Raw genomic sequence first — 16,545 nt, 5'->3', positions numbered from 1 at the left:
GGGTTTTAACTGCATCTGCAGAATTTTTCATCTGCGTATTTCCTAGCTAATGCACATAGAGATATTTCTGATAGGTAAAAGCAAGATGCTATAGTTATAATACCTTCTTAATCTAGAGATGTGCCATATAATCAACACATTGTATTTTCCTCCTGAATAACTGACATAGTTAAACTGTCCATTCATGCATAAGTTATACAGTTAAGCACCGTTTTAACCCTGGGAATGTTATGATTCTAGTTGTGTCTGAATTGGAGGAAAAAACCATTACAAAATACCAGTGATAAATGATAGCACATTACAAGGACCATATAATAAGACCTAAGTGTTCACTGAGTGTGATATGCCCAGAACACTGAGAGGACTGTATCTCTTATTAGTTTCTCTTTCTTTAATTGTATATGCTATATTGATCCCCCCTGCCTACTGCAACCACATCTCCAGTGGCTTTGCTCCTGGGAATATCTTCTCCAGCTCAAGAATGCCTTGAAGACAGTCTTACTAAGACCCTCTTCTCAAGCTATCCCTCTTACCATATTTTGTTCCTGCTGCTCACCCTTTCAACCCAGGGCCTAATTTTGAATGGTGTTGATCACCTGCAGCTCCCATTGATGTCAGGTAGCATTGTGGGTGTTCAGTACTTCTGAAAATCCTGCCCCACCTGTCTTATTGCTCTATCCACCCCCACCTGTGCCTCACCTAACATTTTGTTTTGCCTCCTCCCCCTGAACCCTTCCTAGGAGTGCCTACTTTCTAGGTACACAATCCCAGATCTCTGTTCCCACTGCTTAACTAAACAACCCCATAACCTGCACCTACTTATTGATGAGCACACTTTAAGATAGAAGACAGCGCCTGTCCACCAGTTTGTTTACAATGGGTTGCACAATAGGCCAGGTGGGCTTTGGTGGTTAACTTGGTGCTATGACAAATGTTAGGGCTTGTCTACACTGGCACTTTACAGCGCTGCAACTTTCTCGCTCAGGGGTGTGAAAAAACACCCTCCTGAGTGCTGCAAGCTTTCAGCGCTGTAACATGCCAGTATATACAGTGCACCAGCTCTGGAAGCCATGCTCCCAGCGCCGGTAGCTACGCCCCTCGTGGAGCTCCCTCCCAGTGCTGTGCCATGACTACACAAGCCACGTTAAAACGCTGCCGCGGCTTTGTGGAGTCATCTCAGTTCTTGAGGCAATACAAATGCAGAACAGTCCCTGCCCCTGAACGTGCTTTTTCCCTCTGAAGTAAATGGCATAACTCCAATTAAATTCAATGGAACATAGGAATTGCCTTCAGGGCAGGGACTCTTCTGCATTTATATTGCAGCCTCTCTGCAGAGCGGTAACAGAGGTCAGGGCCTTGCAGGTCAGCTTCCCCTTGGAGGAGAAATCTTTTACATGGATTTTGAATATATTCTTAGCACAGCTTGTTTGGTTTACATTACATACACCAGTCCTTGAACAGAGATGGTTAGATGCAGCCTGCAGGCAATCCCCTCTTTTTGGCAATCTCAGCCAAAACACCAACATCTGGTTCTCAGGGAGCAAGTCTCCCTCAAGAACTTTAATTAGACAGACTAAAGCTAGGTCTATACTACAGCCTATGTTGGCAAAACTGATGTCACTCAGGGGGTGTGAATAATCCACTCCCCTGAGTGAGACAAGTTACACCAACATAAGTGTTCATGTGCACACCTCTATGTTGGTGGGAGAGTGTCTCCTGCCGATGTAGCATATGCCACTTTCGGAGGTGTTTTTTTATGCTAACAGGCAAGCTCTCTCCCTTTGGCCGTCTTCACCAGATGTGCTGCAGCGATGCAGCTGTATCAGTACAGCTGCACCACTGTATGTACAGACATACCTGTGACAGAGTGTAAACTCCCGCACTGCTTGCCAGAGCTGCCCTGAAGAAACCAGCATCAGCAAACCAACAACATACTTTTTAGTCTGACTGAAAACTTGCTTGCACAGCAAGAAAAGAGCTTGGGGTTTAATTGTTTTCTGGCACAGGCATCAAAGTAACAAATCAGGATGGAACACAAAACAGGTCTAGTAACAAACAAATGCCATCAAAGAAATTAGTAGCATAGCAGAAAAATAACCATCAGACAAAACAATGCTGTCTAAATGTAATTAAAATAGAAATTTTAAGCCTAGATTCAAAGAACTGGAAGAATCAGTTGTACAGATGTCCTACAGGACATGTCTTATTGATATTTAAAGCACATAGCATGTTTTTTTTTCTCATAGTAATAAGAAAAGAGTTCCAATAAATTGGTCCCAAGTGAGCAGTAGAACAATATCATGAAAGGGCCCATGGAATTTGGGGGGAAGTAACATCGGGTGGGCTTTTCCAAATGTGAATTAGCAGCACAAACTAGGAATTTTAAATGAGCCTAAGGGAGTTAGGTGCCTACATATCATTGAAACTTAATGACATTTGGGTGCTTAACTCTCTTAGGCTCATTTAACCCCCCAAACTCTCAATGGAACTTGTATACCTAAATCACTTACGTGCTTCTGAAAATCCCATTCTTAATCTCTGTGCTTCAGTTTCACTATCTGCCCAAAGGGGTTGATACTTTTTATTTACATCATACATGTACTCCGAGGCGTAATTTGTTTGTAAATTTCATTGAGATCCCTGAATGGAGACAATACCGAAATGCAAAATTTCATGAAAACATGAACTAGAAAGCTGGATTTCTGATCAATTCAATAAGAAAAAATTGCAAGATCTGGCAGTGAAGCTGATAAGAGATATAAATGATAAATTGTGATGCAGGACAAAATAACTTCAGGAAACTAGGAAGTAAATTGAGAGTAAATTACTGAAACAGCAAAAAAAAAAAAAAATCAATTGTATGCATATTTAGACTCTGAAAGCTCTGATACATCCAGCTAGATAGATATAAGGGCAAATAGCCTCAGAGAATTTCAGCAAAAAAGAATGCATAAGTGACAGTCCAAAAGCATAAGACTTAATTAAGGCAGCAAACATAAAGAAAATAACAACAGATCCAGGGCCTACAGCTATCTGATAAGTTACTTGGGATAAAGTCCTGCTAATAAATAGCCTGAAGTAACCAATTACAAGAACTCAAACAAATATTAACAAAGACAGAAACAATCTTACCGCTGCCTAGTGAAAAAATAGGTAAACAAATCTAATGTGATCTGCAGTCCCTATGTTTCCATATTACACTGGACACCTGCCCACCTCCTCACATACACCTCCTCTTCTCACCCTTTCCCCCAGCTGGTAGTCTATCTATGGACAGATATGATTGCTGAGGTCTCCCCCTTTCTCCTTCCTCTGCTGCAACTCAATGAAAAGTGTGTTGGTGAGAACTGAGGTAGATGCCCCTCCATCTCACTCCTTTCTCTTCTCTCTCCTTCTGGGATCCCCATCCTCCTCAGTGAGACTGAGACATCAAAGGAAAGTCAGCCAGTCACCCTTTCTCTCCGTCTCTGGTTGGCCTTAACTAGTGGCTGTTGTTAGGGTTGCCAACCCTTCCAGTTTCGCCAGGAGTCTCCCAGAATTAGGCTCTATCTCCCAGAGGCTACAGAAGCCAAACTTGGGAGATTTTAGGCCACTAGAAGTCCAGCAACACAGAGGAGCCAAGGCAGGCTTCCTACCTGCTCTGGCTCTGCACCGCTTCCAGAGGCAGCCGGCACAACCCTGCAGCCTCTGGGAGGGGGGGCAAGAGGGGCTCTGCATGCTGCCCCCGTCCCGAGTGCCGACTCTGCAGCTCCCACTGGCCAGGAACTGTGACCAATGGGAGCTGTGGGGGCAGTGCGTGGAGACCCCAGCTCTCTCCCAGGGGCCACAGGGACATTTCAGCTGCTTCTGGGAGTGGCGTGGGGCCAGGCCAGGCAGGGAGCCTGCCTTAGCCCTGCTGCGCCACCACCTGGAAGGTGCCCAAGGTAAGCACCACCTGGTTGAAGCCCACACCTCTCACCCCCCCAACCCCCGGCCCCACCCCTGAGCCCCCCCCGTAGCCACCACCCCAAACCCCTTACTGCACCCTGAACTGCCTCCCACACCCCAACCCCCAACCCTGAGCCCCCCTCCCGGAGCCAGCACCCCAAACCCCCCTACTGCATGCCAAACCCCACATCCTACCCCCTTCCCCAGCTTTGAGCCCCCTCCCACACCCCAACCCCCTGCCCCAGCCCTGAGCCCCCTCGTCCACCCAAACTCCCTCCCAGAGCCCAAGACCAGTAATACCTAAACCATACAGAGAGGCAAGTGACAGCTTGCCACCCAGAAACTTGATTTGGATTCAGACTCAGAGACAGGATTTTACCTGGCCACACCACATCTTATATAGAGGGGTAGGTTGTACTTCTGCAACACCCACTTTTCTTTCTACTGGTATAATTTACATATGTCTGACTCAACATTTCAAACAATGACTGGTCCTTTGGGACTGGGAGTAACCTGAATATTGTTCTCTGATTTTTGGTTTAAAGTGCCGATCTATCATATAGCCCAGCTTGCCTGGTTGGCAAGATAGACTGGTGTGATCAAGGGGACTGTCTGTGACTCCCTGATAAAACTTTTAGAGCGTTTTCAGAGTTTACACCTGTTACTGGGTTGGTGAAATCTAATTGTAGACCACACAACCAGTTTGGAGTTTCTGCCCTGCTTTTTGACTTTCTACCATGAGGTTGGCACTCATGGCTGTAAGCCACACCACAGAGTGTGACAGATAGAGTTTGGGTGTGGGAGATTAGAAAGCCCTGAAATCAGATGGGAGTTCTCAGACCCTGATAGCTTATTACGCATGATGGAAATGTGGATAACTACAACATATCATTCCAAAAGAGAGAACATTCAGCACTCTCAGGCTTCTTTCAGCTCTTTGGCACTTCTTCCCCCTCCCCACTTAAAGTTTAACAACCCAACTGCCTGTGCCAAGGCACTTCTCTTCCCATCAACTTTCTCTCAAGTCCCTTGAGTCTGAGGTCAGCCAGAATGTTACAGTCTGCAAACTCCCAGAAGCCCTTGCAGCTCTCTCCTTTCCTTCTGGGACTTGCCTCTGAATTTTATTTCAAGCATCACAGCTGATCAGGATGCAGCTTCTTTTATAATGCTGCTCCAGGCACAGCTTCGGAGGGGTGTGTGTGCATTTTTTGGTTGGTTGTTTTGGCTTTTTTCCCTTTCTTCCTCTCTTCTAGCTGCTCAGCTGTAGCTGGCAGCAACAGTAGGTGGCTTTGGCATCTCACTATAATGTAGTCAGGGCTTCTCTATGGAGTTCCTGCTTTTATTGCTACAATCTAGTGCAAAGCCAGTGCTGGGCTTAAGCAGACTAAGCAATTGCTTAGGGTCCCTAGCAGCTCAAAGGGGGCCCCTATTCACTTATTATGTGTTTGGGGGGGGAGAAATATTCTTGCTTAGGGCCCCCAATGGGCCACTGCCACTGATCCAGAGGGTATTCGGAGTGGAGGTGAAGTATGTTCTCTGACAGTGTAAGGCCATAGGGGATTCTCTTAACCAGGCATGCAGAAAAGAGAAAGTGTTGTAAAATGCAAGTTGGAGGTGGAGATAGGGTTAACTTCACTGATCTTGCTCTCCCTTCACTTTAAAGTCCTTTCCTGCATAGGAATATTTAAAACAGTCTTTATTTCCACACTGGTCTTTGTAGCTTTAGCTGGTGGCTCCAGGAAAATGCTGGGATATAACATCCCTAGTTGTACCAGTGCTGCTCCTTCCCACCTTCAGTGGCACGGCGCACATCCTCCTTCTCCCAGGCTGAGACCTTGTGGAGCAAGTTTCGTCCAGGGGAAAATTGTAAGGGACAAATTATAAATCCGGCAAACACCAAGTTTATAGGGAAAGTGATGATATGGCCATCACTACAGCAGCACATGTGCCACAACTATAATTATGTAAATATAACAAGTAGTTTTGGGTAATAAGTCTGCAAGTGATGAGTTGAGTGAGCACCGTTTGCAATGGCACACAAGGAAGAGTCAACCTTTCCAGCTATTCGAAACTAGTGAAGCTAATGTTTACTGACTAGAGCTAGTTCACTTCTGTACGGAAGTCTTTGTGTAAAAGTTTGTTTGATTTTTTTCTAGAGGAAGATAATGATTTAATCAATCAAATAGTTCCTCTCACTACAAACAAACATTTAACATAAACATTTTTTTAAAAAATCCTATACACACATGGAAAGGAAAAATGAAGCTTTTGAATTGACCAATCAATTTAAACTGGTTTAAGGACATAGGCAGGTTGATTTAGGAGATCTGTAGTCTACTTTTCTTGGATTAAATTTAAATCAATGTTATCTCTTTCTTAACCCACTTTGTGGTAACTAAATGCAGTGTTACCTGTTACCTAATTTTAGTTTCAGGGAGATCTCTCAATTTAAAAGAATGAAAAATCCTTCTCTAGATAACTCCTAAAATCCAATTGTTCTTGAAAGGATTTATAGTAAACAATTGGAAAACCAGGTGTCCCACCTCATTACTATCATCCTTTCTCCTTAGGAAGTAATCTCTGTATCAGCCTAACCAGAATATCCAAAACCTTTCATAAAACAAGCATAAAAAGTTCTTAATTTAATTTTAACTCATGGTTAAAAACCACAATTGAAATAAATGTCTCTTCTCCATTAGTCAAGTTCCTGAATTCATACAATGTGCAGATTTACAATTTCCAGAATTGACATTTTTCATTTTCGGAGAGGAAGGCAGACAAACTTGAACGTCCTCATTTTAAAAAAAAGGCAGATAATTCAAAAAGTAGGTGTTGTGTTGTTATCACCCACCAGTAACAGGCAATTGAAGGGCTTTGGAAAATGGTTTTCAGCTCTGGGCTCCCTTGAACTGCTGTTGAAATAAGTTAGTTCAGAGAGCCCTTTTCAACCGCAGCTCTTGCGGGGCTTTATAAAACTGACCGAGGATTATTATCGGGGACGGAACGGGAAAACGTTTTGTTTATACTGTTTTTTAAACAGCTTTCAATACCAGCTCAGGGAACCTGCTCAGTTTCTGGACCGACTTATGCTCTGGCCAGCCCAGCGCTTTCTGTTTTTGGCAGGTCTGATCTGACCGGGGCTCTGCCTACACCGGAGAAATCTGCAAAACAATCCCCTCCGGACGCACCGGGGAGCCGGGGGGACTCCGCGCGCAAACCCGACTGCAGCACTGGCGGCGGGGGAGGCGGGCAGGCCCGATTCGAACGCCGCCAGCAACGGGGCTGGCCGCAGACCCCGGGCGAGACGGGCTCGGCCGGCCCCTGCCAGAGGAGCCAGCGGGGCGGGGGCGCCCCCGGGGGAGACTCAAGAGCCGCCCTCCCCTCGCGTCTCCTGGCAACCACGCGGCAACAGAACAGGCGGGCTGGGGCAGCGGCGCTGCCGCCTTCGGAGTGGCGCCCGCGCGCCCGCTGCCCCTGCGCGCCGCCTCCGCCGCCCCCGCGTAGTCCCCGCGCCCGTCTGCTGCGCCGCGCCCCGCCAACACCTCTTGCTGCCCGCTGCGTGCTCCCGCCCCTTCCCCTCTGCCCCACGCTCTCAAGTGCGTCCACCCTCCCCCACGCGCACCCTCTGTCTGCTCTCTGCCCCGCGCTCCTGCCCCCACGTGCATCCCCTTTACCCCCCACCCCCTCCCTATGCGCACCCCCTCTTCCCCACGGCACCCAGCGCCGGACGCCAGGGGACAGCATGCACTGCAGGAAGAAGGCGCCCCCGCACCCGCTGTAAGTGCTGCCTTTGCTGGGGGCTCTCTGGCTGTGCAAGGCCCAGGCTCTAACCCTTGCAACCTCAGGGGGCCAGCCCTGAGGGACAGTCCCTGCAGAAACCTGGCCCTGAGTGGGTGCTGGAGGAGTTAGCACCTGGTCCTGTGCTGTTGGGTGTTGTTCTGCCATGGGCTCAGCACCCTCTGCTCAGGGCCCTGGGGACTGAGCCCTTAACAACCGTCTGTCCCCAGGGCCTGAGACTGCCAGCCTTCGCTTACCTGAGGAGCCACCATTCCAGCAGTCTTCTGATTGGGAGCCAAGTATTCCTCAAATAAGTAAATACTTGCAGGAATGGGATCTAAGTCTTCAGCTGAACTGCTTGATCTTTCTATCTCACTACACCCTATGCTATGTACCTACAATTGTGTGCACCTTGGGAGGCTGTAGACACATAATGCCACACTGGATCAGATTAATGGTCCATCTAGCCCAGGATCCTTTAGGGAAATGAAGAGATCATGATGTATCCTGTGTCATCCAGTCCCAGCTTCTGGCAGTCAGGTTTAGAGACACCCATAGCATGGGGTTGTGTCCCTGACCATCTTGGCTAACAGCCATTGATAGATCTATCCTTCAGGAACTTACCCAGTTCTTTTTTGAACCTAGTTATGCTTTTGGCCTTCACAACAATCCCTGGCGATGAATTTCACTGGTTAATTGTGTGTGAAGAACTAGTTTCTTATGTTTGTTTTAAAACTTCATTGGGTGACCTCTGGTTCTTGTGTTATGTGAAAGGGTAAACAACACTTCCCTATTCGCTTTCTCCACACCCTTCATGATTTTATAGCTGTTTATCATATCTCTCCGTAATCATTTATTTTCCAAGCAAACACTTCCAGGCTTTTTAATCTCTCCTTATGTGGAAGCTGTTCCATAACTCTAATCATTGTTGTTGCCCCCCTCTATACTTTTTCCAATTCTAATACATCCTTTTTAAGATGGTGCAACCAGAACTGCACACAGTTTTCAAGGTGTTTAGTTTTATATTGTGGTATTACGATACTTTCTGTCTTATTATCTATCCCCCTTCTAATGGTCCCTAGCATTCTGTTCACTTTTTTGACTGCTGCTGCACATTGAGCGGATGTTTTCAGAGAACAATCCACGATACTCCAAGATCTTTCTTCAGTAGTAACAACTAATTTAGACCCATTATTTTATATGCATAGTTGGGATTATGTTTTCTAGTGTGCATTACTTTGCATTTATCAACATTGAATTTCATCTGCCATTTTGTTGCCAGGTCTCCCAGTTCTGTGAAATCTGTTTGGAACTCTTCACAGTCAGCTTAGGACAGGGGCGGGCAAGCTTTTTGGCCTGAGGGCTGCATCGGGTTTCTGAAATTGTATGGAGGGCCGGTGAGGGGAGGCTATGCCTCCCCAAACAGCCAGGCATGGTCCAGCCCCTGACCCCTATCCAACCCCCCCGCTTCTTGCCCCCTGACGGTCCCCCCGGATCTCCTGCCCCATCCAATGCCCCCTGTTCCCTGACAGCCCCCCTGGGGACCCCTGCCCCATCCGCCCCCCTGCTCTCTGTCCCCTGACCGCCCCCAGACCCCCCCACCCCTAATTGACCCCTGCCGCCTTATCCAACCCCCACTCCTTCCTGACTGCCCCCCCAGGACCCCTGCCCCCAGTCAACCCCCCTGTTCTCCGCCCTCTGACCAACCTGATCCCTATCCACACCCCCGGCCCCTGACAACCCACCGAACTCCCCTGTCCTCTATCCAACCTCCCTGCCCTCTTATCATGCTGCCTGGAGCACAGGTGGCTGATGGCACGGCAGCACCAGGACAGGCAGCCACTCCGTGCAGCACAGAGCACCGGGTCGGGTCAGGCCAGGCTCTGCAGCTGCGCTGCCCCAGGAGTTCGCAGCCCCGCCACCCAGAGCATTGTGCCGGCGGAGCAGTGAGCGGAGGCTGCGGGGGAGGGGGAACAGCAGGGGAGGGGCCAGGGGGCTAGTCTCCTAGGCAGGAGCTCAGGGGCCGGACCGGATGTGGCCCGCGGGCCGTAGTTTTCCCACCTCTGGCTTAGGATGTAAGAATTTTGAGTACTTTAGTATCATCTGCAAACTTTACCACCTCATTGTTTATATCCCCTTTTCCAGATCATTTATGAATGTGTTGAATAGGACTGGTCCCATTACAGATCCTTCCAGGTCCCTGCTATTTACCTCTTTCCGTTGTGAAAACTGATAATTTATTCTTGCCCTTAGTTTCCTATCTTTTAACCAATGACTGATCCATGAAAGGACCTTCCCTCTGACCTCATGACAGCTTACTTTGCTTAAGAGCCTTTGGTGTGGGATCTTATCAAAGGCTTTCTGAAAGTCCAAGTACACTGTATCCACTGGATCGCCTTGTCAACAAATTGTCATTTGTGTCTTTCTACTATGTTGACACCCTCAGAGAATTCTAATAGATTGGTGAGGCATGATGTCTCTTTACAAAATTCATGTTGACTCTTCCCAAACTTACTGCGTTTATCTATGTCTGATAATTCTATTCTTTACTGTAGATTCAACTAATTTGCCTGGTACTGAAGTTAGGCTTACCAGCCTGTAATTGCCAAGATTGCCTCTGGAGCCTTATTTAAAAATCAGTGTTACATTAGCTATCCTCTAGTCATCTGATACAGAGACTGATTTAAGCGGTAGGTTACATACCACAGTTAGTAGTTCTGCAATTTCTTCAGAACTCTTGGGTCGATGCTATCTAGTACTTGTGACTTATTGCTGTTTAATTTATCGGTTTGTTCCAAAACCTCTTCTACTGATGCCTCTGTCTGGTTCAGTTCCTCAGATTTGTCACCTGAAAACAATGGCTCAGGTGTGGGAGTCTCCTTCACATCCTCTGCAGTGAAGACAAATGCAAAGAATTCCTTTAGCTTCTCTGCAACAGTTTGTCTTCCTTGAGTGCTCCTTTATCTCTTTGACTGTCTCATAGCCCCACTGATTGTTGGCAGGCTGCCTGTTTCTGATGTCCTTACAAAAACTAACAGCAAAAACATTTTTATCTTTTGCTAGTTGCTCTTTGTCCTTTTTTGGCTTACCTAATTATGCTTTTACACTTTCTTATGGTCCGAAGGTTTATGTTTCTTTTTATTTTCCTCAGTAGGATTTTACTACAATTTTAAAAGGATGTCTTTTTGCCTCTAAACGCCTCTTTTATTCTGCTGCTTAGCCATGGTGGCTTTTTTTTGTGTTATGTTTTTTTTTTTTTTTAATTTGGGGGTTATACCTTTCATTTGAGCCACTATTATGGTATTTTTAAATAGTTTCCATGCAGCTTGCAGGCATTTCACTCTTCTGACTGTTCCTTTTAATTTCCATTGTTGTATGCAGTGTTGTATCTGTGTTGGTTCCAGGATATTGGAGAGACAAGGTAAGTGAGGTAATATCTTTTATTGGACCAAATTCTGTTGGTGAACAAGACAAGCTTTGAAGCTACGCTGAGATCTTCTTCAGGTCTGCAAAAGGTATTCTGGGCCCTGGTGTACACTACAGAATTAGGGTGAGTGTACGCTGGCAATGCTAAAGCACTGCCACAGCACCGCTTTAACGCGGCTTGTGTGGTTGTGGCGCAGCTCTCTCCCAGCGCTCTACAACACCCACCTCCAAGAGGGCCTTAGCTACCAGTGCTGGGAGCACAGCTCCCAGTGCTGGTGCACTGTCTACACTGGCATTTTACAGCGCTGAAACTTGCTGCGTTCAGGGGAGTGTTTTTTCACACCCCTAAGCGAGAAAGTCGCAGCGCTGTAAATTGCCAGTGTAGACAAGCCCTTAGGTCGATGTAAACTGCCTTGCATTGACTTAGCTGTGTAGTGTCTTCACTAAAATTTCACTCCCACCGACATAACTTGCCCACTACACTGATTTAATAACGTCACTGCCACAAGAGGTATACAGTCAATTTTGATGTAGTTAGACCAGGAGTGGGAATGGTGCATCCAGCCCCCCTGACGTTTTAATCTGGCCCTCAAGCTTCCGTCGGGGAGTGGGGTCCAGGGCGTGCCCTGCTCCAGTGTTCTAGCTGGGGAATGGGATCGGAGGTTGGCCCTGCACCGCGTGGCTCCCGGAAACAGCGGCATGTTCCTGCTCCGGCTCCTACACATAGGGGCACCCAGGGGGCTCTGCACACTGCCCCTGCCCCAGGTGCTGCCCCCACAGCTCCCATTGGCCACAGGAACCACAGGGAGCTGCAGGGGTGGCACCTGCGGGCAGGGCAGTGTGCAGAGCCACCTGGCTGCACCTCCACCTAGGAGCCAGAGGGGGGACATGCTGCTGCTTGAGGTAAGCGCTGCCCGGAGCCTGCGCCCCAAACGCTCTCCCAAACCCCAACCCCTTGCCCCAGCCCTGATCCCCCTCCCACCCTCTGAACCCCTGTGTCCCAGCCTGGAGCAACCTCCTGCACCCCCAACGCCTTATCCCCAGCCCCACCCCAGAGCCCGCACTCCCAGCTGGACTCCTCCCTCACCCACACCCCAATTCCCAGCCCCTGGACACCTCATTTCTGGCCCCACCTCAGAGCCCGCACTGCAACCCCTAATTTTGTGAGCATTCATGCCCTGCTATACAATTTCCATACCCAGATGTGGCCCTCAGGCCAAAAAGTTTGCCCACCCCTGAGTTAGACTGACATCAACTGTTGCTGGCTTTCAGAAGCTGTCCCACAGTGCCCTACACCGACAATTCAGTCGGTGGAAGTGCTCCGCCTGAGGACGCGCACTGCCAACACAAGGAGCAAAGTGTAGACATGCACAAGTAATGTAATTACTGCAATAACTGTATGCTGGCGTAAATTAGGTTGGTTTATTTTTGTAGTGTAGACTTGCCCTGAGCATCACAGCTAAATACAAGGTGGAACAGATTGTTTAGCATCGGTAGTTAGTACATATTCTAAGGGAACATTCAAGATGAAGTTATTCGGCCACTCTACTTTGAATGGTCCCTTAGAATACATGCTGTCTACCTATGCTAAACAATCTGTTTCACCTTGTATTAGCTATGATGCTCACCTTTCCCAGACCAGAAGAAGAGCTCTGTATAGCTCAAAATCTTCTCTCTCTCTCACCAACAGAAGTTGGTCCAATAAAAGATATTACCTCACCTACCTTGTCTCTCTAATATCCTGGGATATCCTGCCAAGTGCTGCTACAGGTAAAAGTTACTTTTTCTTTGGTAACTTTTCCAGTCCAACAAAATATCTTGAAATAAAGACTATTGTATTAGTGAACAGAAATGACGTTGAATATAAAATGAGATTGTAAACTCTTCAGAGAGCTGAAGTCAATGGAAAATTGTCATTTGTGTCTTTCTACTATGTGTTTGTACAGCTTCCCTACAATAGGGTCCTCATCCTGATCAGGCCTCTAGGCATTACCATCATGCTAATACTTTTGTATTCAAACATTAATAATAAAGTTATCTTGTCAGAGACAAGGCTCCTCAATGACTCCTTACTTGTTAATTGCTCTGAATCCAGCAATTATTAGTATGAGATAAGTGATTGATATCCATTGGTAGTATTATGTGGTGGATTATTTCCTGTTAATGACTTGATGCTATTGCATAAATAAGAAATTTCTTCCTATGGTCTATGGATAAGTTTGGTTCTGAGGAAGGCCCTTTTTGTGGAAACACTAGCTATACCTTTTATGTTAATTATCAGTTCTATTTATTTATTTTTCTAATAAAGTATTTATTCACTTTATTCATTATTCACATAGAAATACTTCTGAGATAGTCTGTGTTTTTTTTTTAATTGGGGTGCTGTTTTCTTTGTAATTTTGAATATTTAACTACTTATTCCATTTTATGAAATGGAGACAAGCCTGAATGAGAGATTGCAGGAGAAATTTTATTGAGTGTCATTAATGTGCAAATGATATTGTCAGCTGTGATCAGAGATAACGTCCCCGAAGGCAGAGTATAAAGACAGGAGTAGGAGACTAAGAACAGATCCCTTGGGGACACCAGCTGAGAGAGGATGCAGGAAAAAAAGGTTATTATCCTAGTATGATGTGAAAGATTTATTAGATAAGTTGGAAGAAACGCCTTGGAGATCCAGTCAGAAAAAACATATGTGCCAAGGTGATGGAGATGTGAGGGATCCACAGTGTCAAAAGGAGCTAATAAGTCAAAGAAGATAAGAAGAAAAGTGAGATATTGGGAATTAGCTACAAGTAAGTCATTAATAATTCAAGGGAGGATTGTGTTGGTAGAATGTCCAAGGCAAAAACTGGATTTTGAAGGATCAGGAATAGAATGCTGGGCATTGTGAGGAAGAATTTGAGACACTGCAGCCCAGCCCAAGAATTTAGAATGTGAAATGGTCTTGAGCTCTCATTGTCAAGGAAGATACATCCATAAGTCTGATATAAGTTTATTTAAAGGGGATCAGAGTCCTGGGATGCCAACTCACATTGTAACAGCCCAGTCAGCAGAAGCTATTTGTACAGCCTCATCCTGATTTCACCTACACAGGTATTTATCATGAGTAACACCAGTGAAGAGAGTAGATATGTTAGTGCAAAAGTAGCGAGAGAGATTCTAATCAGGATGTAGGGTTAAACTCTGCTGTCCTTTATGACCATGTGAATGTAGAGTAACTCCATTGAAATCAGTTTTATTCTGGATTTGGAAAGTAGTGAGTGAAATCAGAATCAGGCCAACTAAGTTCTTAGCAGGTATTTTATTATCCTCTTCTATGTGATATAACTATTATACTATCAACAAATATTGGTATATGTGTATGGAAATAATCATCTCTTTGTCATGTTATGTCTTTCAGCCCAAATACTTATAGAATATTTAATATTGATATACCAGAAGTAAACATGAAAATAGAAAAGGTCAATGGTGAATATCTACCTAAAAAGAATAAACAGTCTTTCCAGCACTCATATTTGCCAGAGTGGCGCAATAATCCCCAACCACGTTATGCAAAATTAATTAACACCAACGTAAGGTTCTTAAATGAACCAATATACTATATGGAAACAGAAGGCACAATGGCTAAAAAGGTAGGACCATTTTGCATTATCTTTCAAATTAAGGTCATATTCTAAATAATATGTACATGTATGTTGTATAAAAGAACTCCATTAACTAATGCTAAGGATCTGAATGAACCCCTCACTAGTAAGGAAATAGAGTATTACGCCTTAAAATCTCTGCTTAACTTACTCTTTTGTGCCTAGGTTTTGCAGCATATATGCCATGTAAAATCATCCACTGTGTGAGGATATTTGTATTAGCCAGGCACAAAGAGGCAAGTTAGCTAAACTCTGATTGTACTTGCTTTGTAAGTTTAAGTCATATTCTTGGATTTACTTTAGCACACTGTAGTTTGTAATTTAATTTGATTCTTTTTGTGTAATAGTATGAAAAGAGAATAGTGATTCTTAGAAAGGGTGTTTGTATATCACATTTCTGTGGCTACATCTACACTTGTGGCGGCATGCAGAGTGCAGACATTGCATGCCCAGCTAGCGCAGGTATAAATAGCAGTATAGACAGTGAGACATGGCTTAGAGCAGGGGTCTCAAACACGCGGCACATGGGCCACATATGGCCTGCAGAGTTATTTGCTGCAGCCTGCCAAGCTCCCCATCCCCACCCCCCTGGAGTTATTTCCTGTGGCCGCCAAGATCCCCTCACCCCCGCCCACAGCGTGCCGCATCCCAGCTCCTCTGCCTACCTCCAGGAGCTTCCCGCCACCAAACAGCTGTTTGGTGGTGCTTAGCGCTTTCCAGGAGGGAGGGGGGAGGAGTGGGGAGCTGTATGCTCAGGGGAGGAGGTGGGGCAGGGGCAGGGGGAGACTCCATGCTCGGAGCCTTTCTCTGTTGCTTCCCACTTGCAGGAGCCTTTCCTTGACACAGTGGGGGGTGAGAGAGAAGAATTTCAGTGCAGGACAGAAGAAGAAGGGGGAGAAAGATGCTGGATGTCAATGGGGTCATATCAATCAAACTTCAGACTCGGCTGATTTTCTCCTATTTAAGAGTCAGAATGTGCTAAGCAATAGTGGAAGTAGGTGGGGGAGTTGAAAACTTGTGGAGGACTGAAAGAAGTTTAGAGAAGCATTCTATCGGTACTTGCTTTATTACCTAAGTGTTTGGATAGACGTACATTTTTCTTCCCTTTGACTTTAAAGCATCATTGGTGGCCAAGTGGGGAACCATGTGTATATCATTATAGTCCACCTTACGACAGACAAAGCACTCAAAGAAATGATTTCCAGAAGCCAACCTGTACATTGTCTTCTCCAACTAAATACAGCAGTAAACTACAGCCTTCCTGTGGAATAGGTAAGAACCTGTAGGGAAGCTCCCCCCTCCCTCCCTCCCCCCCCCCCCGCCAAGTCAGGTGTAGTTTTTCTCTATATTCAGAATAAACAAATACAGGTAGTTCAGGTATTTTTGTATGGGATCTTTTGCTGTCTGACTTTGGATCAAGTTTTGATCTCCGTTGCACCAGTGTATATTTGGAGTAACTCCATTAAAGTCTGTTGAGTTAGTCTGGATTTACAGCGATGCAACTAAGAGCTGAGTCTCTATCTAACTATCCATCCATATTTCTTGCACTTATCATTATGATGTCTGAACACTTGGTAAATGTCCATTTAATAACAACCACTGTATATAATGCATACAAATACTTGCTATTGGCTCCCCCTCTTCTTCAGTTTGCAAACAAATTCTTTCAGATTATACAAATTATGGAAATGTCTAATTTTTAAATATAGCTGGGAATTGAATTGCAAACAGTCCTTGAACTATTCCCATCAGTTGCAAATGTATTTGG

At 45.8% G+C, this 16,545-nt stretch overlaps 1 protein-coding gene across 3 annotated transcripts in view; it reads left to right on the top strand.

Moving 5' to 3' along the window:
* Positions 1 to 7,598: 7,598 nt before the first annotated feature.
* Positions 7,599 to 16,545, top strand: part of CIMIP6 (ciliary microtubule inner protein 6) — a 41,172-nt gene continuing 32,225 nt past the window's right edge. For 2 of the 3 annotated variants that reach the window (XM_077811981.1, XM_077811979.1), the window contains exons 1-3: positions 7,599 to 7,704; positions 14,534 to 14,765; positions 15,896 to 16,049. In XM_077811981.1, the coding sequence (XP_077668107.1) occupies positions 7,670 to 7,704; positions 14,534 to 14,765; positions 15,896 to 16,049 (421 nt within the window). In that variant the 5' untranslated portion in view covers positions 7,599 to 7,669. The remainder of the gene's footprint in view (positions 7,705 to 14,533; positions 14,766 to 15,895; positions 16,050 to 16,545) is intronic. The other variant, XM_077811980.1, reaches the window with a different exon arrangement.

This window comes from Eretmochelys imbricata, chromosome 3, assembly GCF_965152235.1.
Source record: "Eretmochelys imbricata isolate rEreImb1 chromosome 3, rEreImb1.hap1, whole genome shotgun sequence".
In the NCBI taxonomy this organism is placed as follows: domain Eukaryota; kingdom Metazoa; phylum Chordata; order Testudines; family Cheloniidae; genus Eretmochelys; species Eretmochelys imbricata.
The sequence above is the reverse complement of the archived record's forward strand: the minus strand, read 5'-3'. Positions and strand labels throughout refer to the sequence as shown.